General features: G+C 43.5%; 1 protein-coding gene and 1 long non-coding RNA gene across 3 annotated transcripts in view; both read right to left on the bottom strand.

Annotated features, from left to right (window-relative positions):
* Window positions 1-641: 641 nt before the first annotated feature.
* On the bottom strand, window positions 642-17,422 carry LOC146299629 (uncharacterized). Of its 2 annotated transcripts, XM_084675029.1 has the most exons (6): window positions 16,793-17,422; window positions 15,718-15,826; window positions 9,331-9,412; window positions 8,633-9,153; window positions 5,976-6,029; window positions 642-2,164 (listed from the first exon to the last, which is right to left on the bottom strand). In XM_084675029.1, the coding sequence occupies exons 2-6, from the start codon at window positions 15,814-15,816 to the stop codon at window positions 2,045-2,047; spliced, it is 876 nt and encodes a 291-aa protein (XP_084531155.1). In that variant the 5' UTR covers window positions 15,817-15,826; window positions 16,793-17,422; the 3' UTR covers window positions 642-2,044. The 2 variants fall into 2 exon arrangements, with proteins under 2 accessions (XP_084531155.1, XP_084531163.1); XM_084675037.1 differs by lacking the exon at window positions 15,718-15,826.
* Window positions 17,423-21,919: 4,497 nt separating this feature from the next.
* The window catches only part of LOC146299628 (uncharacterized), a 4,956-nt gene continuing 1,166 nt past the window's right edge, over window positions 21,920-25,709 (bottom strand). Inside the window, exons 2-3 of the long non-coding RNA XR_014729986.1 lie at window positions 25,003-25,249; window positions 21,920-23,223 (exon numbers count right to left, since the gene is read on the bottom strand). This is a non-coding gene — a long non-coding RNA (uncharacterized LOC146299628). The remainder of the gene's footprint in view (window positions 23,224-25,002; window positions 25,250-25,709) is intronic.

Raw genomic sequence — 25,709 nt, 5'->3', positions numbered from 1 at the left:
CTGTCTCTCTCAACCTACCCCCGAAACGGTGCAAGCATCAGTGGGGTTCATTCTCTCTCACACACACAGGACATCTCAGTGTCCGATCTGGCACTAAGAGGCTTGTGGGATTGGCCTGAGCCATTTGGTGAGATGTTCCGCTGTGTGACCCAGTGAGCGACGCTGGGAACCAGCCTGCAATGTTGGCAGCCTGCTATGTGACACATACGCAGGTCCTGTGTCCCTCCACACTGCCGCCCCCTCTCTGAACCTCTCTCACACACACACACACACACACAGACTACTTCACAGATAATACTGCTCCACATTGCACACAGATATAACAGTATGTGTACTGTTAGCATTGTAGCCATGCTTAGCCAAGTGGACCTAATAGATGAGCGGGGCGAAGGAAATAGGATCACTTGAGAATTGAACCTGGTCCTGATTTCCATCGAGCTGGTGCTTGAAATGCAGGGACAGAACCATGCCTAGGAAGCACTAGTTTAGTAGCGGTGTACATTAGGTCATCCTGTCACCTATCGAATCACTTCAGATCAAAGATGACATCCAGGTGAGGCAGGAAGACCTTTTAGAGGACTCAAACATAGCCCTCACCAAACACGAAAGAGGATCCTGTCAAAGATTCAGAAACACTTCAATCAAGAGCTCAAAGGGCATTTGTGTTTTATTTGTCCAGAAACTTGATGCAATATGACACGTATACATCACAGCAACTTCAGCTTACAGCAGTGACACTGCGTTCTTGCACGCATCCTTACACGTCCCGACACGATACACTCGGATTGCATGAGGCAGGTCAGCGTGTCAATTAAGCAACACAAAAAAAGTGGGTTCTCGTGACCTCAGTATGTCGACCTTTGAAAGGTTCAGTCTTTCCTCAGGTTACATTCGATATGGTTTGTCATACAGAGCTGTTCTGAAAACCGTTGGTTGACTCAAACAACCTACAGTGTGCCATGAAGATACAAGGAGGTTTGATATGGAGAGATGCATGATACCACACGACGCATAGACACGACAAAGCACCAGTTGATCTTATATTTTGTGCAGGGAACATTCCCAATATGTCTTTCCATATCCAGACACAGTATCTTCTGCACTGAGCACAATGAAATGCATGCTGGGAATGAGGACAACAGTACTCCATTTTAACCTGGTTTTCCTATAAGGCTAAATTTCACAAACTCTGTTAACAGGCATTTATGGTTACATTTCTTTTTTTTTTTCTTTTTTTAAGGTTGCCTAATGAACTATGGTCATACATTTGATCATATTTCATCATGACCTGTATAATTCAAATAACACATCCAACAAAGTATTCATAGGTAAAGGTTGACCTTAGGTTACATCGTACTCGTCATTGACCTGTGTGTGCGACCATCACTTTTATAGATGCAGAAATCCTTTAGACATTCATTCTAGGACAGAGTGCAGTGTCCAAACTGGAATGTGTTCAGTCTCCCCTTGACACGAAACCTGCCCTCAGCTGGCCTTTTGATTGTCTTGTCAAAGCACACTTCCGTTATGAGGAAGCATAGGAGCCGCCTGCTTCAAGCCGTCGCATCGCCCCTCACGTTCCCCTCTTCAAAGAGTCAGGATTTCTGATCGATTTCTCTCTCTAGCAGAAATTCAGCTTGTGGCTTATATTATGAAATACCTGATGTATCCTCAGAACTGCAATTCCGAAGCGGTGTCGTTTTTAAGAAGAGTTGAGGGGGAAGTAATGGGGGGGGGGGGGGGCGGACCACCTTGTTGTATGCCAAGACTCCTGGGTTAGTGGGACCCTGAATGCTCCATATTGCAGACGGTGGTCAAAACAGTGAATCATCGAAATGGCATTACCTGAGCGTGAAGCATGGATTCCAAATGACGGCTTCTCATCGGATAGTATTCCTCGTCTGCACTTCCTAAAAAACGCTTACAGGCATTCAGTTCCATCACGGGAAACGATACCACAGCAAACTTGGTTTATGTGTGTGGTGCACACGTGTGTGTGTGTGTGGGAGGGGGGGGGGGGGGAAGAGTTGTCGATGTGGCCTCTTCACACGCAAGGCGGCTCGTCCGACAGAGTGAGCGGGCTGCAAGGCAGGGCCGTGCTGAGGGAGCGGAAGGCGAAGATGGAGGGATCGGAGGCGTATCTGGGACGAGAGCCGGTCAGGTTCTGTGGAAGCAAACAAAACAGAAGGACAGGAGTCAGGACCGGCCACTCAATTCCCTTTGGATTCGAGTTCAAATTCTGTTCAAATTGAGAAGTTAATCGTTTGAAATGAATGTTATCAAGGGTTGATAAAGAGATTTTTCGAAATAAAAACCGCTTTGTGATACCTTCCTCTTTCACTAGCAATGTGGTTGGCTTAAACATGGTGGAATTATAAATGATAACAACATTTGCCTTCTTGCCTACAGTTTATATATTTTGACTCAAGGAAGGACAGGAAATGGTTTTGTGTGAGTTGGCAGTGAGGCAGCACTTTCTAGCCTGCTTACTCACTGGGGGGGAGGGTAGTTAAGGACAAGCAACTGAGTCCTTGAGATAGCCCTCTCCTCAGGAACAGACCTCTGGACAGAGGGAAGGCATGCAGTGGTGTGTGTGTGTGTTTTCTCTAATACGGTGGACTTTTGTATCGGAGCTGTTAGCCTCCTCCTAGTAGCCAATGTTTTTGTCGAGTTGCTTTCAGTTCTTTTCCATCCCTCCCGGCACTCCATCTACCTCATCTTCCATACTCTTCTCTGTCTTCAATTCTACATGTCATTGTAATGGCATGGACCATTGTTTACTTTACTGTAACTGCAGAGAGTATTTCCATAGCAGAGGGTTCTGTTAGAGTAACTGCTCAGACTGTATTCCTGTGAAAACGACTTGATCCGACGGAACGTCTTGCTTGTCACAGCAGACAGTCCATGACCCCTCAAGGTCAAGGTTAAACGTGCTCTTCCTCCCTGTGAAAAATGACTTTTCCCCACACCGTTGCAGTGAAGCTCGACTCACTACCCAGTGACATCACCACTGCATGACACGAGGCAGCGTGCGCGGCTACGCGGACGCGGCTACAACAGGTGTTGCCATGGCTTCAATCGTCACTCTTGAGGGATTGAGTTCAGAAGGCTACTGGGCCCTCCGTAGCTCGGCAACACATCCCAGCGGCACTGTAAGTGCTCCACACCCAGACAGACGTTCCGTCCGCAATCAATGACGGAATGGGTGGAGGTTGCGGGGGAGGGGGGGGTCGGTTGGGGTCTAATACTCTTTGAATGCCTCCCTTTGTGAAATCACTCAGCTTGGGAATGAATTAGTGACTGTAGTGTCGAAGACCATATGCCTTCACCAAGCAACTTGCGTTGAGAGGGTTTTATTTGGAAGATGGATGACGAAGGAAAGGGGGAGAAACAAAGGCTGCAGGTTTTAAATATGGACGCTCTGACCTTTCCCATGTTCCTGTTTGGGTCTCTCTGTCTCGAGAGGGGAAACGAGTATGAATGAGAGAGAACAGGTTCCAGGTCGGATGACGAGCCGCGGTTAAGACATTCACCATATGGTGTGTCAGCATAGCCGGCTGGGGTGACGAGTCACACCTACGGGACAGATTCCTATCATCGTCCCATCACCCGAGTCACGTAACCATCTTAGCTTAGCACGTTAGCATCCCCCCTGCATGACTTTGCACACTTCTTGTCCGGGAAGCCTGGCAAGCGATTGCTCCAGTCGCTATCCTTCATGCTACATTTCCTTCATGCTACATTTCCACGACAGTGTTACCCGCTGCCCGATTGCCCGATTCGAAAAGGCACGTTTTCCTTTTTCTAAACTCTTTCATCCACTCGTTCACCCCGAGATCAATCCCCATCCATCTCCTTCACCGCCTCCTCTTCCCCTTCCCACCTTCTGGGAGGCTGAAACCGGACGCCATGCTCTGCTGCTTCCTAGGAGAGTGTCAACCCCCCTCCCCCCTCTCCACCCAGACTCACCCACCCCCGCGCGGGGGGAGTCTCAGAGAGCAGAGGCAGCAGCCCTGTACTGTGGTCCTTTCCAACACCGCACGGCAGGATGACACAGACTCCTTACTACTATGCTCAAGCTCGCTAGCACACGCGCACGCACACTCACTTCTTCCCAGATGGGCCCCATCTTTAAAAACAAACCTCCCATGACCTCCCTTACTGCTGCAAACCACCCCCTCTGGATCTAGTGTCTCTTTTGGATCCTAGCCAGATGGGGGGGGGGGGGCGGAGTTACACTGGAAGATAAAAGATGGAAAGTGAGGGAGAGAGAGTAAAGATGGAGGTGGGCAGAGAGGGAGGGCAAGATGGGGAAGAAGAAAGAAACACTAAAGTAAAAAGGAGAGGGAGGGGGGGGAACAGGCAGGGGGAAGAGACGGGATAGATTGAGTGCGGAAAGAAAAATCGAAGGTAGGGGGTGAGAGGATAGAGAGGGGGCAGAAAGCGAGGGGCCTCCCCCAAATGGCTCTAAAAGGCCCACCGTACCAGAAAACAAAACAAGGGATCCACAACAACAACTCCACAAAGAGGGGGACAACAATCTCAGTGTCCTACAGGATGGAACCACAGATAGCAGCCGGCCCGAGCTATAAAAGGAAAAGATGACTTCATCCCCGCCGATGCACCACAGGGCAACCACACACTCCTCCTCCTCTTCCTCTTCCATCCCTTTGTCGCTCGCTCCTCTCCCTCCGCCACTTTGAAAGATGAGCCTCAATTACACATTTGAGTCATCGCTCAGACGCTGCCAGAGTCGTTTTCACCCACATGGAGATGGAAGGGGTAACCTAGATGTGGGCTGACGGGAGATGGTTGATGGTGTACGCGTATGGGAGCGGGCTCGACTTTGAAACCCTTCCGTTGGTGTTAGCGGTTCGTGTGTGCTAGGTTGTTCATCATTTACAGGGGCATGCATTTTGGGAGTAGTTCTGTGTGCGTGCGCGCGTGTGTGTGTGTGTGTGTGAGTTGGCATGTTGGTGTTTGTGAACTAGATTGTTGATCTTATGCGTGACTGATTGTGTGTGTGTGTGTGTGTGTGTGCGTGCGCATGTATGTGCAATGTGCTACAGTTTACAGTATCCCACACAATGTGACGATGACGTCACTTTCTCACCACACTGCGCATCCGTCTGGAGGGCCCTTGTTGATGCCAAGGTGCCCAGGCACACTCTAATCCACTCAGGCTTCCCAACCTGCAGTCAGTCAACCACACCCCACTGCACACCGGAGCATGGCACGCACACACACACACACACCCTGCAGACACGTGCCTTCCGGAAACATGGCCGTACTGAGATTCTCTATGTATCCACAAGGACGATTTTCACACCCCACATTCATTAAAGGAGGAAACAGGCTTTCTTGATGCATCACTGTGTTCCGTACGGGGGCCAACTTTTGATGAATTACACAATTTCACTCGCTCGCACACTTCTGAGTGGCTTTTCACAGCGTGTGACACAAGAGTTTTACAGTAACCACAAAACACAGAGATTATAGGACTGACATGCTAATTCGTCATCTTGTATCCAGTTCTCTCTGTGGCTACATAGGCATATTTTACAGGGGTGGTAATAAGATGGGCCTCTTGTAAAACCTTTTTTTTTTTAAAGATTGTCAGATGGAGATCGACCCAGCCAAGGTTCTGGAGGGGCATGGGAACCAGCACCAGTGGCAGATGCTGTCCCAGCATGCATTTGGAGGAGTATCAAGGTATTGGCGGCAAGACAGCCTAGGTTGTTTGCGGGGGCCAGATGACCCCTTAGCCTCATCGCTTCTGGCTTCTGTATTAGAACCCTGATCTGGTCTGGCTTTTGTGCATGAGAGGGAATTATATATTGTGTGTGTGTGTGCGTATGTGTATGTGTCCAATTATTACCACTTGCATAAACAACCAAGACCAAGATCTTTTCTGTGGGGTCCTTTCATGTTCCGGTTTGAAAACACAACAAAAGCAGAGGTGAACTTGAACTCACCCGTATCTTAATGGTCCTGGTTTTTCCTCCGCAGTTCTTTTTCAGGAGCATTTTCTGTGGGTATGAGACAAGAAAGTCACTAGGCATGTACACTGAAATGTGTGTGCCTGGTACAAGGCACAGATACCAGACTCATTTGATTATCTACTGTGGACAATACTGACACCTATTTTTGGTAACTACACGAGAGAGTGTTTTGTTACTTCATTACTCCACCAACAAAGTGGAGTTTTCTTGATGCTACAGTACAGATGACAGTAAAGTCAAAATGCCGGTCAATGTTACAAATATTCTGCTGAACTCCCCCCCCCCCCCCCCAACAGTGTGAACGTCCTGGAAATCTGAACAAATGATATTGTGTATCTTCACAAAGAAAAGCACCACAATGTTTCTGGGTTATGGGTCAACTAATCATGCAGGATAATGTCGAGGCAACTGAAAATCGCATGTCCATGAGCGGGTGAATCACTGTAATCAAGGAAGAGAACCAAATCCAGCTGCTCAGCTAAACTAAATAATCAGTCGATGAGGCTTATGTAATATCCTGTCTCACGTTCCCCCCCCTCAAGAGTCCACTGGGCTCAACCATTCTGACAAGTGAGGCCAGCATGGGGGCTCTCACAATCGAGGAATTGTCTCGGAGGGGTGGGGTGTGTTCGGGGTGGTGGTGGAGGGGGGCGGGGGGGGGGTCTGGCAAGGGGGAAGGGAGTGAATGAGAATGATAGACTCTCGCTGTTGAGGAAAGAGAACTGAGTTCAAATGAACTTGGTTGTCTGTGTTGTTGGTACACCCCGCGTACAAAAAGCATAGTCCGGTCCATTTGGCCAAAAGTTTGTGTGTCCAACAATTTCATTTTTTTCATTCAATATCATAGACCATGGTTCAGGGCCAGCTCTCTGCTTACTTGGAGACAACCATGGGTGTCTCCATACATCTGTGAGTGTATCTCTCGTGGCCAGAGCGCAGCAAACGTCTGCACAATCAAACTGTTGCTGATGCCAATCAGGTTCCATTGGTAGACAAAGAGCCGTACCACATATGAATAACTGGGTCTGGATTATCTTGCGTGTAAGTGGATTAGTGGTCGCTGAAACAAAACAAACATCTGACCCTTTCACCCTCCACTCAAGACTATTATGAGATAAATAAACTGTGCATTATGTCACGGTTTTAACTTGTACGGTGGCCACAAACGGTTTCTTGTTTTGTACTTGTTTACCACTCCTAACTGGTCATTCGAAGTAGTCGCATTAGGTTCGTTCAGCAACTACTGAATATCTTTGTCAGTATTCTATCCCAGGACTTCATAGACGGGCACATAAACATCAGGAGGGTGTCATGACGATGCTTTCGGTTGGAAATGCTCTGCTTAGTCTGCAACTATGTGACAAGTACCCTTACCATGAAAGCTAAAAAATGAGAACTTTTTTGCATTGTTAGACACTAACGTGAAGCGTCCAACCAAAGGGTTAAGCATCTGCCATGTGGAACCACCTCTTCAGGCCCCCTATTGTACTCACTGCAGCACCTCCTATTCCACTTGACCGGGCCTACAAACAAACTCTCACACACACACTCAAGCAGATTTACACACACACAGACGCAGACACTTTACCACAGAGGAAGACAACACACTCAAAACAAAGATTGCTATTAGGGGACAGACTAATAATGTATTAGGAACAAACACACACACACACACACACGCCTTCCCCTCTCAGCCCCTCTCCATGCTGCCCGCTGCCTCGCTTATCATCTGGTCTTTCTCTCTCTAGCTCTAATGGACATATGGGCCCTTCATACCCTCCCTTGTGGTGGTACACACACATACACACACACACACACACACTTCGCATTTCAGACAAACGTGACAATGGGATTTTTAACGATCGCTATCAATGATCTCTTCTGTGGCTCGTTAGCAGTTGTCGTACATACATATTTCTATTTGTTGTTGTTTATTTAATCCTCTCTCTCTCTCTCTCTCTCAGCCTTTCCGTAGCTTATCAGCCCTTTGTGAAAAACGAGGGCAGACATCTGCCGTCCGCGCCTCCCTCTCCTTCATCTCTCCGGACCACCGAGGTGGTGAGGCCTCGGCGGTGGAAAAGAGTGTGTGTGTCTGTGTGTGTGTGTGTGTGTCTGTATGTGTGCGTGTGTGTGTGTGTGTGTCTGTATGTGTGTGTGTGTGTGTGTGTGTGTGTCTCTATGTGTGTGTGTGTGTGTGTCTGTATGTGTGTGTGTGTGTGTATCTATGCGTGTGTGTGTGTGTGTGTCTGTGTGTGTGAGAGGGGAAGCTAGATTGGGGTGGAGGGAGGTGTAGTTGTGCCCTTTTTCTTAATCCTGTGCTCAGAGCACTGAAGTGTGTTCCCCAGTCTGGCTGGTGGTACGAGGCTCCCTCACTGTTCCAATTTTTGGAACCCTTACGTAGAAATAGTGAACATTTTGGGAGGTTCTGGAAAGACCCGTTCAAATTCAATAACATATGGGTTATCATTTTTGTCACTTTCTTTTCCAAAATGCAGAAGGTGGCGTTGGCATTTTAGGCCACGTGTGTGAAACTACTGAACATTTGGAGGCTGTGAAAGTGGTTTCAGTTAGAAAGTGATAATCAGTTTCACTTCGATTTACAATTCAAAAAGTACTTTCCAAATGCTGACCTGTTGCATTTTCTCAAGGTCCAGGCTGGGCCTCCTGGGCTCTCCCCCATAGCTGTGCCTGTGCTTCCTGTAGGGCACCGCTGACTGGTCAAAGTGGGTCAAGATGATGGGCCTTGCTGTCGGCTGCATCACCTGCAGCTGTAGCAGGACTGGAGGGGCCTTGAGGCTGCGCGGCGGGCTGGAGCTGAAGAGCACTGGGCTGGGAGAGGCATCCAGGCAAGCACCAGGCTCCACCTGCGGCCTGGCGGACGAGGCCGGCCCGCAGCCACACAAGTCCCGCACCTCCTCGTCGCTGGAGGCGCTGCTGTGGTGGTCGCCTTGCCGAGGGTGAAGCGTCGACGTCCACTTCCTGCCGTCGCCGATGCCGCGGCTGATTCGCTCGAGCTCTTCCTCTGAGGAATGGCGGTCCAGGGTGGGGTCTAGGAGGAGGCGGAGGCGGCGGAGGCGGGCCGGGGACAGCGGGCCCTGGTTGTGTTGCTGGCTCGTAGCCAACGGGGTGAGGCTGCAGTTCCGCCGTCGTTCTGAAGGGGGCAACAAGAGTGGTAGTCAGAGTGGAACTATAGGATTTCGAATATGGAGATATTCTCTACTCTGCATGCAACTTGTAGTCCACGGTCGGCCGTCTAGGGCTTGTGTGAGCTAGGTTCTAAGCCGGGGGGGTTGGGAGGTTAGGGTAGAGAGTGATGGGTATTGCATACCTCGGTCAATCTGTGCAAGCTCCTGATTTTCCCCCTCGGAATCATCGCTCTCCACTCCCTCTCCACTGCCATGGTAGGAGATCTACAGGAGCACAACTGGGGTCAAGTTTAAATACATCAACAGGAAACCGCTATTCACGAGCTACCCTGTGTTGGTAAACATCAGGGAATTACACAAGGAGGTAGAATCTGGGCCTGTTGCGACTGATCCGTGAGTTTTTGCCAAGTTTGTAACCATGTCAGAATGGCATTAGTGTCAGGTCAGAGAGGGGAACCGTTTTACATAATGTACACTGAGCAAGAACATGGCTGTATTTTCCATTAAATAATCCCCTATTTTAGCCAGATAAGGCCGTTTCCCTAATGCAATCTCATAACTAGGCCTTTCAAATGGTTTGTAAAGGAGCTTTTCCAAGAAACACCCTAGCCTACTGACCTCAATGAAAACAAATAGCATTTTATATCATGACTCAACACCCAAATCAGGGGTAAGCATTTTGATCAAAGAAAGGATGTAGGCCAGTCCTGCCAACATAACATGTAGACAAAGGCTTACAACAGCCTAGGAAGTTTGTGTCATGTTCTCGAAAGGATTTAAACTAGTCTCAGGTGTAGACATGTGTGGATCTTTAAAGCCATGTGTTACATTACATGTGAAAATCTGGACTGCAATGACTAATATAGGATCACAACCAATCCCTGTTATTGTCAAGCAGCGTGAGACTCGACATACAGTGAGAAGTTCATTCTGAACTCTTTACGAGGAGACCCATTCAGCAACGCAGCTATGCTAACTGACGCTTTGAATTCCCAGTCCCAAGGCCAGACCAGGCTGTCTCTCTTTTAAAAGTAATCCTTTCGGAGGGGCCTACAGCAGCAGCAACAACAACAGAGAAAACCAGCAGACTGCGACGCGAAGAGTTAAGTAACGCGCCACACACAGTAATTACCACACTGAGGCCAGGCCGAGCAGCTGCCATCTGTGCTGCTTCTCTTGCGCGCATGCCGTACACACACACACACACACACACACACACCTCCTCTTCCTTCTGAGGCACTTCAAACAGAGGGGGAATGAGAGAAAGGAGCCAGGGCCTCAAGTTCAACAAGAGCAGACTGGCTGCATACACGACACTCAACAATAGGGTGCGTTCACAATGGCATTATTTGGCTAAATGTTCGTAGTTTGCAACACACTATGTGCTATGGGATAAGTAGTTCTGCTATCCCACGCTATTGCACTTTAAGTTTTAAATGTGTACTCTCCAATTTGAATCCAGGTAAAATCATGCCACAATCATTGTTTGCTCTTGACTGTACTACTCAGATAATGTCTGAACTATTACAAGGAAGCCTAAGACGGTATCACAACCACCTCAATGACATCACAAAATGCCAGCGTATGAGGCCGTGTCACCCAGGTGACAACCTCTTCTGGGAGGTTGATAGCATCTTCACCTGGGACTACAGTGTGTGTGTGTGTGCGTGTGTGTGTGCGTGTGTGTTTGCGTGTGTGGCCCTACATTACACTCACTAGTTGTGTATCTTTTTGTTTGAAGCTGAATTCCACAGGGGAATGCTTGACATACTTTCCATTATACTCTAGTCTTTAGAGGGGCTTCTCGTACCTCTTTAGAACAGGATACTAATACAAAGTGGAGGGATCTAAAAGGTGGTGGTGGGGGGGGGGGGGTCACATGTCAAAGGAATGACATGTTTATGATTAACGATGACTTTGTAATTATTACATAAGGGTGGACGTGGCCATAATCAAAACAATGAATTAAATAAAGTACTATTATATAGCCTACACACCGATTCTATCAATAGAGTACAATAATATTCAAGGACTTCATGATTGAAGTCCTTCCAAAAAGCTTTCTGTTGAAACTAATATGAGCGCTCAGTATGTTGACTTAAGCACAGCACTTTCCTACAACCCTTATGTGTTGTTTTGGATGTTAGTATAGGAACATACCTTTCAAAATAGGATGCAGGAGATATGCTTTAAAAACACAAACTGCTGTGAAAATACATTTCTTGACACAACCTGCAATGTCAAGTTGTCCCAGCAGTTTCAATGTGTGTAAGTAGCCACAATAAACTCATCTTAACATTTTCAGTTACTTTTCTGTAGCTCATTTCCCCTTTAAAGTTCATTTCCCCCCCCCCCCCATCAGCCTCAATCATTTACCCCTAACCACTTGAATAACGGGACATTTGTTTAATCTGGGGAACTAAAACTCAACAAACAAGGTTGAAATAATTAAACCATGAAAAATGCTAATTTCAACAGAGAGTGAATGACCAGTGTGTGTGTGTGTGAATTTGAATAGACCCCCCCCCCACACACACACACACACACACACACACTATAGCCTAAGCCTTGAAACTTGTATTGAAGCTGGATTTAACCAAGGCTACTCCAAATCACCCATTGGTGCTGCTCCTCAGGTTTCAGGACATGTGTGCAACCAATTGCCAAATTTGGGATCAAGTTCGAGTATGAATGTGCAACCGTTGAGGTTACGAGTCCTCTGCTTCCCATTTATGCTCGCGTATGTTTGAGTTATATGTCCGCATATGTATACATTTGTGGTGTGAAGTCACTGTTTTACATAGGGGTGGAACTAACACCAATTTGCATGTGCTGTGCAGTTGAGCCAGACTGATTTGCTTACTATTGCACCAGAATAATCTACCGCGCTTGATGGTGCACTCAATGGTTGAATGAATACGTGTTAATTAATTCATTAATGCATTTAATTTACTGAACTAACACAACATAAATGTATTGATTTTGTGTTTGATGTGGTGGCAGAGTAATCAGCGGAAGTCAAGTGAAATAATGTGCATCAACAACCACTACTGACAACATCAATGATAACTTAATTTCTTCATCGGGTTTATCACCTATACGGTTTCAACATCTTTAACCCTACTTGCTCAACTTGATTCGAACTGATATACATCCTGACACAAACCCATTTTTGCCAGTTCCTCTTTCCTTTCCACTCCACTGGGTTTAGCCCTTAACAGCGGAGAGTACGAACAGCCAGTGCTTTTATGTGTCTCCCCATGCCCCTCCCACTGAGGGGTGAGGTCCGCTTAATCCACGGCTCTGGTGTTATCTCCCAACTAAAGCAGGTGATCGAGGCTCTAATGGGTGATAAGGCTGCTGTAAAGAACAGCTGCGGGGTGACACCAAGGAGGGAGTTGGGATGCCGTGCTTTGGTTAAGTTGATAAACGGGGGCTTGTGTTTGTGCGCCTCATGTCGTGTGCACGTGAGAACGTTTGAGCTTCCGGCCGTGTTTATGAACAGAAACAATTCCAGTGTGTCGGCTTGGCTGTTTCAGATGCACAGAGGGCCTTCCGGTGGGGAAAAACTAGACCACACCACCAATACACTTTTGCATGAGAAACAAAACAACAATATTAGAGGGCAGTTGATTGACCATACAACCAGATACATATCAAAGAGTGATAGTTTGGACATATTTGGAATTCTACAACACATTTATGCTACTCTCTTACTAAACACATACATTGTACTGTTAATGATATCTAGGCTTGTGCCTGGGCCAGGGCCTGCAGAAGTAATAGGATCTGCCTTTGCAATGTTTGGCGGAAGCATAGAATACTGTTTCTACACCAGCAGCAAGGCTATACCACTTGCCATCCATTTGGCTGGCATGAATAGTGCCAGTGTCATCTTTGACATGTCCTGTGTCCACATGCAGCAGGCGGACACACATGTGCCAAGACAAGCGGGTGAGTCAGTGCCAACATCGAGTGTGTGAACAATAGTTCCAAAGTTCCTTGCCAAACACATTAAAAGAATGGCAAACACGGGACTGTTATACGGTATAGGACTGTGCACTATACATCATCCGACCAACGCAAAGTCCTGTTCCTCACAGAATGTTGGAGGGAACTGTACACTAGGGACTGCATCGGTTCATATTGCATGCTGGGCTAGACACTTGTTACAGATGTCAACCAGCCATTATTACACCCATGCACACACACAAACTTGTCATTAGTCAGCCCCTTCAAAGAGGTTTAAACCCAGTCGCTTAAACATAATCATAAGTGCCACGGTACACTGAAATATGTGAGAAAACGAGTTAGGAAGGACATGACACATTCCTTCTCTAGTCCTGGAAGGGTCCTATGTCGTAATGTTGCAAGCTTTGGGTTTTAATCACTATCCTCTAGGAATTAAACCTTTAGCCAGATTATTAATTAGCTAACTGAAAACGTAAAATATATTCTCATATGGCACAGTAATGGACACTATCCAAAATTAGAGTCGAAATGTGCCCCTGATAGGATATATGGAGATAAGCAAATCATCTGTCTAGTCTAGTGAAACTAAATGTTAGTTGGGATTGATCATTTGTCACTAGATGACAACTGGTGTTATGAAGGTCAGGCTAGCTAGGCCCACCATTAGCCCGACCTCTCTGGTAAAGTGGGTAGTGCTGATGAGGCAAAAGTGAAGTCATCCAAATAGCATTTCATGAAATGTCTGCTCTGAAGCCAAAAAGAATGTGCTTGACATTAGATTTCACTCAGTGCAGAGCATTTTTTTGGCAGTCTACTAATTATAGGAGGCTTAGATCACAATTTGTAGCCTGGTAGTTCAGTAGTTCCTCTATTAGTCAATGATTCTGTATATACAAACTCATTGCATCATGAAATCTTTATCCGGTGTCAATGTGAGGACAAAACACTCTTAACAAGTACACAAGTTACAGTATCAGGTAAGCCCTTTACCTGTGTGTGTGTGTGTGTGTGTGTGTGTGTTTGTGTGTGTGTTTACGTGTTCTACAAGAAAGGTGGAATGAAATCCCTGTCACTCGCTCGTTTACTGCCACTGAGCTGCTAGCTAAGCTGGATCAATGACAATCTTGGAACCCACCAAGTAAGACACATACACCCTAGCTTTATTTACAGTGACACACACACACACACACCGGTCCAAAGACAAACATATTACACACAAACAGGTAAACAGTGACTTGTTAGTTGCACCATCGTCTCACATTTGGTAGGCTGTGCAATTCCTGCAGTGGCACAAGGGTCACTTCTCATACACTGAGCCCAGATGCTACAACCTCATTATGTGGGGGTTTTCTAGCTCTTACCTGTTTCTGTAATTGTCTTTAGTGTAAGCTCCCATGGTCAACTTTGGAATGAGGCCCATCTGAGACTGGTTTCTATTGGAATAGAGCTAACTATAGTTGGGTGTCCTAAGTCTTCAATCTCATTGCAACCCCTTTGACCGTCTCAATTAGCCTTACAATTATATTGGCCGTCAATATTTTCTGACACAGCCCTAAGGCTTCAATTAGGTACCATGTCAGGAGACTATTTGTGTTTCAGAGTGCAATTATGTCTGGACCTTGGCCATCACAGAATATGACTTTACGTAACTATTCAAGCAGACGCGGCAACAATACTGTTTTAGTACACCAATTGCTTTCTCTTTACACCAAACCGGCATAAAAGAGGAAGAGCACAGGCCCAACTAGGCCACGAGAGCCACACAATAGGGTGGCACACTTTTCCCTGTCTCTAACAGCCAACTCAAAAGAGTGCACAGGGACACAAAATGGCTGCCACCGGGGCATCCAGTTGACGGACACACAATGGTGGTTGATGAGGCGAATGAGTGACCCATTCACCACATGAAGCGTTGCTGTATACTCGTTGAAAAGTGTCAGCTTTAGGCCATATGCAAAGTGAGTTGGATTGTAGAAAATGGCTGCCACAGGAGATTCTCAGAGGTTTCGAATATTAAGCGGATATGGCTTGCATTAGAGATAAATCCTCTCATTTTGACCGCTGGTACCATTTGGAAGTGTACTGTCCTATGGTACCGTAATAAAGTGTTACCCTGGAGTAAAGGCAAGGAAGCAATCCAGCACTAAAACATCCTTCCATTCCCCTTCTTTAACTCATGGGCGGCATTCTACATATTTCACGGAAAAACAGGGATTAGTAAAAGACAAGTGTTTGTCATGTTAAAAGCATATGAATGATCAGACATCTTTCTGAAGCTGAACCATAATGCTAAGATCAAATGCACGACACTGGTCCACTAAAAGCGTCAGCCTAACTTACTGAACTTTATTTGCATCTGGGATCCATACGTTTTGGTGAGTTAACATTGGAAATGTCAAAAACAGGCTAAAGCTAGCTTTATGCATACCTGACCCACCCACCGGCAATGGCAAGCGAAGCCATTCGATGCCAAAATGTAAATAAAAAAAGCAAAACAGCAGACACTAGTGGTCACCTTGGAGTGCATGCTATGGAAATGTGGTTTGAGCTGCATATGGTTTCATGTTTGTTGTATGTTTGTGTGTGCACGTGTGTACCTGCTTGTGTACCTGCCTTTCAGTGTTCTGACAGCATGCCTGCTGGGTGTTTTCCTTTGGGCAGGTCAGGATGGAAACAGAAGTAGCCAACGTACACATACCCACACCTCTGAAAACCAGATTCCCCATTTCAGAGAAGAACCAGATGTGTTAGAAATTAAAGTGAGTGTATATATATGTGTGTGTGTGTGTGTGTGTGTGTGTGTGTGTGTGTGTGTGTGTGTAAAGAGAGAAATGATGGTGCTGGTTATGCACAACAGTGAAGCTTCATGCCACTACATTGTAATTCCTGATATATTGGCCTGTTTGTTTTGGAGGTATTCGTTTGCAACTGTGGTTTTGTGGCTGCTACAGTGTCAAACCTTCTTTTTTAGGTGTGTGTGTGTGTGTATGACGAGAGAGTGATTGTTTGTGCGCACAATACATGATTGCTTGCCTGCATTCTTCTAGAAAGCAAAAAATGCTTTCTAATGGCTGGTTTGAGATCTATGGCAGTACTCTAAAGCCCACATAGTTGTTGTTGTTGATGATGAAGATACTGACTGAAAAATAGTTCAGCTGTTCCTACGACTGCATGTGTGTTCCTGTCCTATGGTGTGCACTTGGTTCCCTTGAGCCTGGATGAGTGTGAGTGGGTGTGTAAGTGTTGCTCCCTTTTTCTGTGTATGTGTGTTAGCATCACTCTCTCTCTCTTTCTCACTCACCCGCACTGTGTGTGTGTCCGTGAGTGAGTAAGTGTGTGCGTGTCTACATGTGGTCTCTTTTATGCTAACCAGGTCATTCACCCATACTATGGCTGCAGGCCCAAACAAAGAAAGTTCTGCATACAGCTCTTCTAATTAACATGGCACAAGACTCGGGTCAATATCCATATGCACACAAATAGCCAAATACTCAGCAGAATACCAACAGAAGTAGAACGTTATGTTAATTCACTTTGGGAAAATTACATGATGGCATACAAATGTTGTGCTCAGATTTTAGCTCTCAATTTGTAGGTACATTGTGTCGTGTACAATGAGAAAATGTGCAATGTTTAAGTAGATTATACATTAGTACCACTTTATTATCTTACCTTAAGTTGAAAGGGGTGTATCTCGTTGAGTGAATGCCTTCTTAACTTCTTAGTTAAAGTCTTCAACATTCTGATGACGTTTCGTATGGCTTATCTTCTACAAAATACTTTTGTTGGTGGCCTCAAGCCCGTTATAACTACAATTAATTCATTGAAATGCACAGTTATGCACATTAAAAGGCACAATACGCTATAAGCAAGCAGTTATACACATTCACACATACATGCAGTTCACCACACACAACGACACACTCAACTTCTGTTATAGAAACCCAACAGCTTCCAGTGAAAGTTAGAATTTCCTGTCCTTGGTTGGACAATCTGTTGATATTATATTAAAATCCGTTACTGTGTGACAAGATGGTAATAGACCCAATTAACTACGCCCGAGTTTGTTATTGTGAATTCATTTTAGCTTACGACGAAGCAGTCCTGGCACCCGGTTTCACAAGTCTCGAATAAATCATTTACGTTCGGTTCTCTTCTTCTCAGACATGTACATATAACTCAAAAGAGAGGGCGGATTGAAGTTTTAAATTTTTGCCATGAACTTGTTCACATTCAGACACGCACACAGCACATTCACACTCACACACATACACACAGCCGAATGCACACGTTTACACGAAGAACACACATAGTACTTCTCTCGTTTGGGAAGCCGGCCCGTTCATTGGTTGATCTACTGAGTGATGTCATTTTTTTCCCAAAAAGGAGGGGTGACTGTTAAAGCAATATTTTGTTTACAGAGTCAATATAGTTTATTCTTTATGTATTTGTCTGATCTAGTAATACAGCATATTTGTATATGTATATATAAAACGTTTAGATGGTTAATTATGATTGTCTGTATAACCTTTGTACCTGTAGACAAAAAGTATGCTGTTCCAGGGTTGCCAACTACCACATTGCAAAAGCCCGAATATACAGAAAAGGTATTCCTACACAGCCTGCCTGGTTTATAGAATGTTCCTCTGACATGGGCTATGCCCATAAAGCTAATTTAATTTATTAAAGAGTGTTAAAATTATATATATGTAGAGAGAGAGAGAGAGAGAGAGAGAGAGAGAGAGAGAGAGGTGGTAAAAAAGCAAGGACAGAGAGAAGTGAGAGAGAGTCAGGTATAATTGGCATGAGTGGAGTGATCCTATTACAATGACGTCATCCTCTAGCATGGGAAAATCAGTCTCTATGGATATGTAGAGACAGTGCTTTGGGAGAGAGATGTATTTGGCCCTGTTATTAACAGTGGCACAGCGTGAGCGTGTGTGCATGTGCATGTGTGTGCCATGAGTTTGGGCCTATCCTGTGCCATAAGATTTTGCCTTTTAATGAGTCTGTGTTTTTATGCTTAATCACATAGCTATCTCTTATACACATGGCATACACATGGCATACACATTTTAAGCTGAAAATTGTAATAATATATTTTTTTTTCTATTCCACTGTGATTATTTTTTACCTGATAATAAATGTTACACATATTCACATCTGTTCAATACTGTCTTACTTAATTGTGTGATTTGAGTGACCATAAAGTACTTATGATATGATTTAATTTGAAAGGCTTCCTTCCAAAGCATACCTTCCTATCCTTTACTGAATCCACAGTTAGATTGTTCAAATCAACAAGATCAATAAATGTATAAAAAAATAAACATCTCTTACTTAAGGGAGGAATAAAAGCAGGCAATGGTCGGTTTCCCAAGACTCAAATTGATAGCTTATGATTTCAAGAAACTTATAACAAACTCTGCTTTTTCTGCATGTTTATGAAATCATGGTTGTTTGTGTACAAGATATTTTTTGCCTTGTAGCACGTCCGGTTGTTGACCTGGTAAACTTTCCAAGGAACCTGCAGCTTGGCACCACCTCAAGCTTGTCAATCCAATTAGTATTTCAGCTGTGGGGATCTGTAAACACATTATTGTAACCTATCAACAGTCAAAAAATATGACTGTGTCTAAAATATGGAAACACTGTATTGAGATTTTTTGGGGGGGATGTCAGGAGACAATATCTTAAAATAAACAAAAACATAAAATGTGAAGATACTTTGACTTATTAAATTTATAGAATTCCATATGTTTATTAGCTGCCACAAGAGGGTAGTGAATAGTATATTTGGAAGTAAAGCTTTCATAGGAATAGTTGGGATTGTTTGCCCCCTGTTGGTTGTTAAGTGAAATGTCATAGTTTCCTAAACTGGAAGATTTGTGCAGTTGTCGATGATACATTACAGATTGTCTGTCAACTCCTCCCCTTCTCCACTCATGTGATCATCAAGTAACCCACACACTCCAATGTACACAAAATCGATCAATTTAATCAGCAACTATAATGTATGCCTTATGACAATACTGGGTAAACGCTACATTGATGTTGTTGTGGTTCATGGTGAGTTCCAGGTTTTGTTAGTTGATTCCTTCACATGGAAAATGATGTAATAATATAAATAAATATATTATTATTATTCGATGCATGCAAACAATATTTGAAAACTATACTTCGAGAATGTCTTTTTTAAGGAAATTCAGATAAAGAGTTTCTTAAAAGAGCAGTACTGTCATAGATCTCAGTATATTTCCACAGAAATTTTTTTTAATTAAAATTTGCCCCAAGAAATAAAAGACATTTACAACTATTCATTTAGCTGGCACGTTAACCCAAAGCAACGTACAAAAAGAAAATACAGGAAAAAAATCACTTCAGTATTATGCCAATCTGAAAATGTATATCAATACTTCTGACAAGAAAGGATATGGAGTATAACTTGATTTAAGATTTAACTTCTATGTCATGTATTTCTAGATGAAAAGGAATGGTAAAGGTAAAGAACACAATGATGTGGCCCAGTTACATTTCAGTTACAGGAACATTGGAACACACGGGATTTGGATGACGGTTATGATGATGTCAACGTTTTCCTTCTGTGAAATGTATTTTTAAACAGCATTGCTAAAATAGTGTATGACATATCTACCGCCTGACCCTTTGCCATCCTAAGCTGTTTTTATATATTTGCAAGCATCTGCCCACTCCCCCTCAGAGGCCCCTGGCTTTCTAGGTGCCCCTAGGGCCCACACCGCCCACTCCCAGGGTAGATCTGCACAGTCCAGCCCCCCTTCCTCACCCTCTCTACCCCACTCCTCTCTTACCCACTGACCCACTGGCGGAAAGCGTGGGACCATCTGAGTTGGAGAGTCCACTTTTAGAACACAGGGTGCTATTTTCTGTCTACGCAGAAACAGGCAGACTTATGCAATACCTTCCTCTCCACTGAAGAGCAGTCCTGTTTGCGCAACAATGCACTTTACCGCAGGCTGTGTAAACTAACAGGAAGTGAGACACAGTTTTTGGGAGATTTTCTTTATTTATATGTCTTTGTTTTTTTTATTATCTGAAATGGAAAATACATACATTTTCACTAAAATGTCTCATTATCATCTAAAATCGCTTAAATTGATAAATCATTCCTAAATCTTGCTCTTTTTTTTACATATTAATGTTCTGTAAATAAACATCTGTGACCTTCATAAAGCAAAGCAATACTCAAGTACCAGTATTTAAGTATCTGAATTGAAAATATGTCCTTAAATAGCTGTCAAAGTGACAAAAGAGTTATACCTCATTGTTGTTTACATAGGAGGAAAAACTGCTGATTGTGACCAACTAGGCCTAACCACTAAAGTATTCTATAAAGACATTTAAAAGTTAGTCAGATTACAAGGTCCTCTTTTCACCCTTGACATCATCAACTAATTGAAAAGAAAAGTAAAACATCTACAGATAACTAATAATGATATTAAAACATTCTGAAAATGTAAATATTGTGCCATTCCCAAATGATGCAACAAGGATGGGAAAAACTGTTATGTCCAAATAATCCCGGGAACGAAACCTTGAGTCAGATCCCAGAGTTTATGATCAAAGAGTAATAAACATGTGTGTTAGTCCAGGTCAAAATGACCTATTATGGGGTCCAACAGAAGTCAGGTTAGTATCCTGTAAGGACAACACACACACAAACAAACACACACACACACAGACACAGACGGACACATAAACACGCACACACGATACATACAGTAGGTTGACAGTAGGTTGCCAGCTGAGGTGCCGCAGTTCTCTTTAGAACCTATAGACGGCAGCAAAGTCTTTCCAATCTATCTGGTTCTATTTTGACAAATGCCATACTGTACGTGCAGTAGTATCATCAGTCATTGGATAACATATAAAATACCTTACCATTTTAAGAGATTAATACAAATCAAACATTAATTACAAGGTGGGGATTGGAGAGTACTAAACCAGGTACCATGGCTGTACCATTAAAGAGATATAAGTTGTTGATTGGTGTGTGTAGGTGTGGGTGTATGAGTGAGTGATTTGTTTTATTTTCATCTAATCTGTATTTGTCTGGCCGACATGTGAGAGGAAAGATGCAGAAGTTCATAAGACATCTCCACGCATAGAGAAGCGATGAGAAAAAACAGGGAATTAAATGAGAGGTAAGGAGAGGACAGGAAAGGATAACATCAATGTGCTGCGGCCCTTGTCATTGACTGGGCGGAAGCACTAGCTCAGACTGAACCCCACTGGTTGACTAATGACTGCCAAGATCAATGGAGGTAGGGGGGCTTGGGGCGCTGCTTCCTTCCTAACCTTGGTGTTGGCATAATTTCTGAGTTGCTAGGCGACCGGAAGCATGGTAACAGAAGGTGTCATTTGCTACCTCAGAGCTGCATATAGTGCATAGTATCCGTCCAAGTGTCAGGAGAGGGCTTGAGTTACTAAGAATAGTTGCGGAAGTGAGGGAGGGAGGGATGGATGGAAGAGGGGCTGGACACGAGTTCAGTATATTTCAGGTATTTAATTTTTTGTTGTGTTTTTGTTTACATGTAGGGCTTCTTAGGTAGTTTTGTACTGTAGTTATGAACTGATTACAGGCATGATAGATAGATCGTAATTTTTAAATTCAAGTTTTTTGTAAAAGGGGAATTCCACTTTTTGTTTTTGCTATGAAGCACTAACCCAGCTTGTCAGAACTGTTTACTGTAGCATTATATACTGTATTTATGCATTCACTTTTGATGTAAGATTAAGTCAATAAATGTTGTCCTTCACTGCAAAGGTCTTGTTGAATTTATTTTAACATCAAGAGGTTGGTTTTTTGAAAGAAATTAAATTCCAATCAGTAGGCAGGGATGGTTCTACCTCCCAGCACCATTCCAAAACGTAAAAAAGACTTGAGTTAAGTATTTAACCTATCAAGATACACCGTACACCATCAAGTAAACAGTACATAGTGAGTACATTGCAGTGTGTTAGATTAATGCTTGTAAAAAAAAAAAGCTGAGATGACAGGCTCAGCATTTTGACAGATCACCTCATATTTTGGCATTTCAAAGACTTTCAAGACGATGCTTGGAAAAGGTCCCCATGGGCATCAGATTATGGTATTTTGACAGTAATTTAATGTAAGTAATGACACAGTGGATGCTTTGGTAAACAATCTGGTATGTTGACCTTTTTTTGCATGTTGCATTTGATAAGTTGTACACTGTCTTATAACACAGACTGCACCTGTGAAACGATGATGTTACTGCTGTTTTAGCTGTGGATTAGACAATATTGCAGTACTGTAGTTGCGATGATGTCGTCTTTGCACTTTGTCTTGTAAAATACAGGCCACTCCTTGCAACTTAAACAAAACTTGAATATCTGCTGCCTGTACTACATGTACTGTTAGTACATCGCTATTGGTGAAACCTTCAGAAATAAATGTATGGAAATCTGAAAGTGGATATTTGTACATACTGGAGGGGTGACACTTTATCCATCTCTCTGCTGTTCTCTCAGACACTCCATCTGTATCCTACAATATTTTCCTTTTTGTTGTATCTAATTAAAAAAGATATATATGTATATATATATATATATATATATATATATATATATATATATAAATATAATTCTCTTATCCCTCTTTACATCTTTGTGGATGTTTCTTTTTTTAAATATTTGTTCCCATGTGTTGCCCATGTCCACTGCACTCCTCTTCTTCTCCCTCTGTTTTCTCTGTTGCCATTATCATTTGATCTCTGGCATCCTCCTTTTTGCTTGTCTCTAGGCTATGTTCCTCCTTTTCTTCAACATTTCCTTCTCCGTCCCTGTTTCCTGCACTTCTGTTCTACTGTCATCCTCTGTCCTATCCTCTTTCGAGATTTTTCTTTTATTCCAACCCCGTCCCTCATAGCTTCCATTCTCTCACTCCCTTACTCCCTCTCTTCCTCTCTCTGTCTCCTTCACACACATACACACACATACACACACATACACACACATGCACTCTGCGGCGGCCCACTCAGTACTCTCGGGGAGCAGAAGGCCGTCCGCTCCCACACGTCTTTGCGTCATGGAACAGAGACCTGGGAGAGAGAAAGTGAGAGAGACATAGAGAGAGAACAGATGGAGGAGGAACACAGCGTCACTGTTCTAACAACGTTATAACACCGTCACTCCATTCCAACCACTTAGTAGGTCATCATAATACATAAGCATGGATCCTCATGTCTAATTAAAAACCGAGGTATTGGATAAACATAGGAACAACATTGTATATTGTATACCGATCAGCCAATTTAATTGTACTAAAGAATACAATGTATAAATATACTTTTAAGGCACTAATCTTTTGCCGTCGAAAATTGCCTCAATTTACAACATAATAAAGCATGAGACTGCAGTATATAGTGGTCAGCCTTTAAGTTATTAAAGAACATTAGTCAATTGTGGGGCAATTTTAATTAGAGAGTTTCATTAAAAACTACAAGTGAGCAACATGTTGAGGGACTGTTAAGTATGTAATGAACATGTAGAATTTTCTTATGCTGGCCCCCAATTCCAACTCTGTAGCTTTCAACCTCTCATTAGGAAGCTTTTGGGACACCTAATCTAGAACAGAATCAAACATCTATTGCAATAAAACCATCAGATCAAACCTACAGACCCCAATGCACAAAGAGGACTTGATGTGAGGTTTCCGACGTCTCTGGGCTGGCGCCAACTAGTGTAACCATGGTAACCATGGAACCATATTCACATCCGCATGTGATGTCATGGGCCATGCAATCAACTCCCAATTGAGGAGAGAGTCGTCTTGAAGCTTATGAGAGAACCACCCTAATATGTCCAGTTTACTGTATGTCATTTGCTTTTGTTAATGTCAATTCAAGAGGAAATTACATTTTCAGTTCAAATAATAGGTTTACGAAATGTACATGGACAATTTCAGCGACTACTACAACTACATCTTCTTCAGACAAATTTTTTTCAGACAGTATTCCCTTCAAAACACTTCCAAAATGACTTTTTATCATGACAAAAAGAGGTCTATGCTCGAAAAGTACACTTTCAAAATAACAACTAGATTTTCTCTGTAATGTAATACTCCAGGTTCCACTTTGTGTAACCTCTCCCCACAACCTTCTCACTTAAAGTACTGACGAAAACCAGAGTGAGAATCAGTGTGTGGTGTCAGTAAAGAAGTGTGTGTGTCTGTGTGTCTACTGTATGACTCATTGTGTCACCTCTTGAGATATGGTTGTTAGGTTCAGAGCAAGTTGACGTGACAGTGGATATAATAAATGATGAGAGATTGAATTCGATTTAATTTCGGCTGTGTGTGTGTGTGTGAGAGAGACTGCATGTATTTCCTAGCTGCATAGAAATAGTTACAACCTACAATTATCACCCTGTGTTTGCATCACAAAATACACACCTGTGTTTTCGTTTACGAATCAAATACAAGTCAGGTAATTGAGATGAATCAACAGTCAATTTGCTAACACAGGCGGCTTATTTTGAGAGTGTTCAAACATGTATTCATCTATTTTAACCTAGTTGTGACGCGTTTGTCGCCACCTTGTATTGCAAAAATTAAGAAGACAAATGGTGTCAGGGTTACAGTTGATCTACTTGCCTGGAAAACACATCTCCACAAATACTTCCTTCAATGTTTCAATCACAAACAGTCACTGTATCACTAAGGCATTAAAACAAAACATAAAAAGACCACAAGGAGGAAGGAGCGATCAAAACCATGAGAAACAAGAGACAGGACGAGAAAGAGGAGGACAGATAGACAAATAGGGTGATGAGAGAGCAAGTGGAAACAGAGAAAAGGAGGGAGAGAGAGTATACCTAACCTCAATAAAGGACTTGAGAGGAGTGTGTTGAGTGGGTGATGGGGAAGGAGGTGGTAGTGATGGTGTTGCTGGTGTTGAGGCCAGAGGCTGGTGGTCTCGTCCTCCTTCACAGAATTATCCCTGCTGACGCAGGCAAGCTCGTCCACGCACTTCCTGACAGCTGCTGCCTGCCGGCCTAACTGCCTGGATACATACGACAGCCTACCAGCATTCTGTTTTTTTTCTGAATAGCAGGGGCTTTGTGTGTCTATGTGTGATAGAGACAAATAGAAAATATTGTAAGCTAATGTCACATGCACTGATTTAATGTTTACTTTTTTTGGTATTGCAAACTAAACTTACTTTATTTCAGTTGCATTTGACATACCAATCTAACGGAATTGCTTAATATTTGTATGTATGTGAAGCGGATGTGGTTTAGTGAAAGATGCTTCAGCGGAATTGGCTGAGATACTATCAATCTGATTCTAAATGAAACAGCAGAGCACTGAATTGAAAACAATTTGGTGGTTTTAATACCGTATTATGTCACTTTAACAGGTCAATGTAGTCTGTAAAGTGAAAAGTGTGTGCTTGACACATCAGTCTTTTAGATAATTAATAGTGTAGTGTAATGATGGAATATAGTCTCACAATTTCAATATATCCCTAAACAGTTCATATGTACGGTAGCCCTCGGGTGCACACCACAGCAACATTAGCGAAGC

Source organism: Hypomesus nipponensis, chromosome 3 (genome assembly GCF_054491055.1).
Source record: "Hypomesus nipponensis isolate SF chromosome 3, ASM5449105v1, whole genome shotgun sequence".
In the NCBI taxonomy this organism is placed as follows: domain Eukaryota; kingdom Metazoa; phylum Chordata; class Actinopteri; order Osmeriformes; family Osmeridae; genus Hypomesus; species Hypomesus nipponensis.
This window is presented reverse-complemented; position numbering and strand designations above follow the sequence as displayed.

Bases quoted from the DNA above. Each gene is read 5' to 3' on its own strand.
- LOC146299629 (XM_084675029.1), bottom strand. From the start codon at position 15,816: ATGTGTACGTTGGCTACTTCTGTTTCCATCCTGACCTGCCCAAAGGAA. The intron at 6,030-8,632 runs GTCAGCATTTGG...TCATACCCACAG, and splicing joins ACCTTGAGAAAATGCAACAG to AAAATGCTCCTGAAAAAGAA. The intron at 2,165-5,975 runs GTGAGTTCAAGT...TTGCTTCCACAG, and splicing joins CCAGGACCATTAAGATACGG to AACCTGACCGGCTCTCGTCC.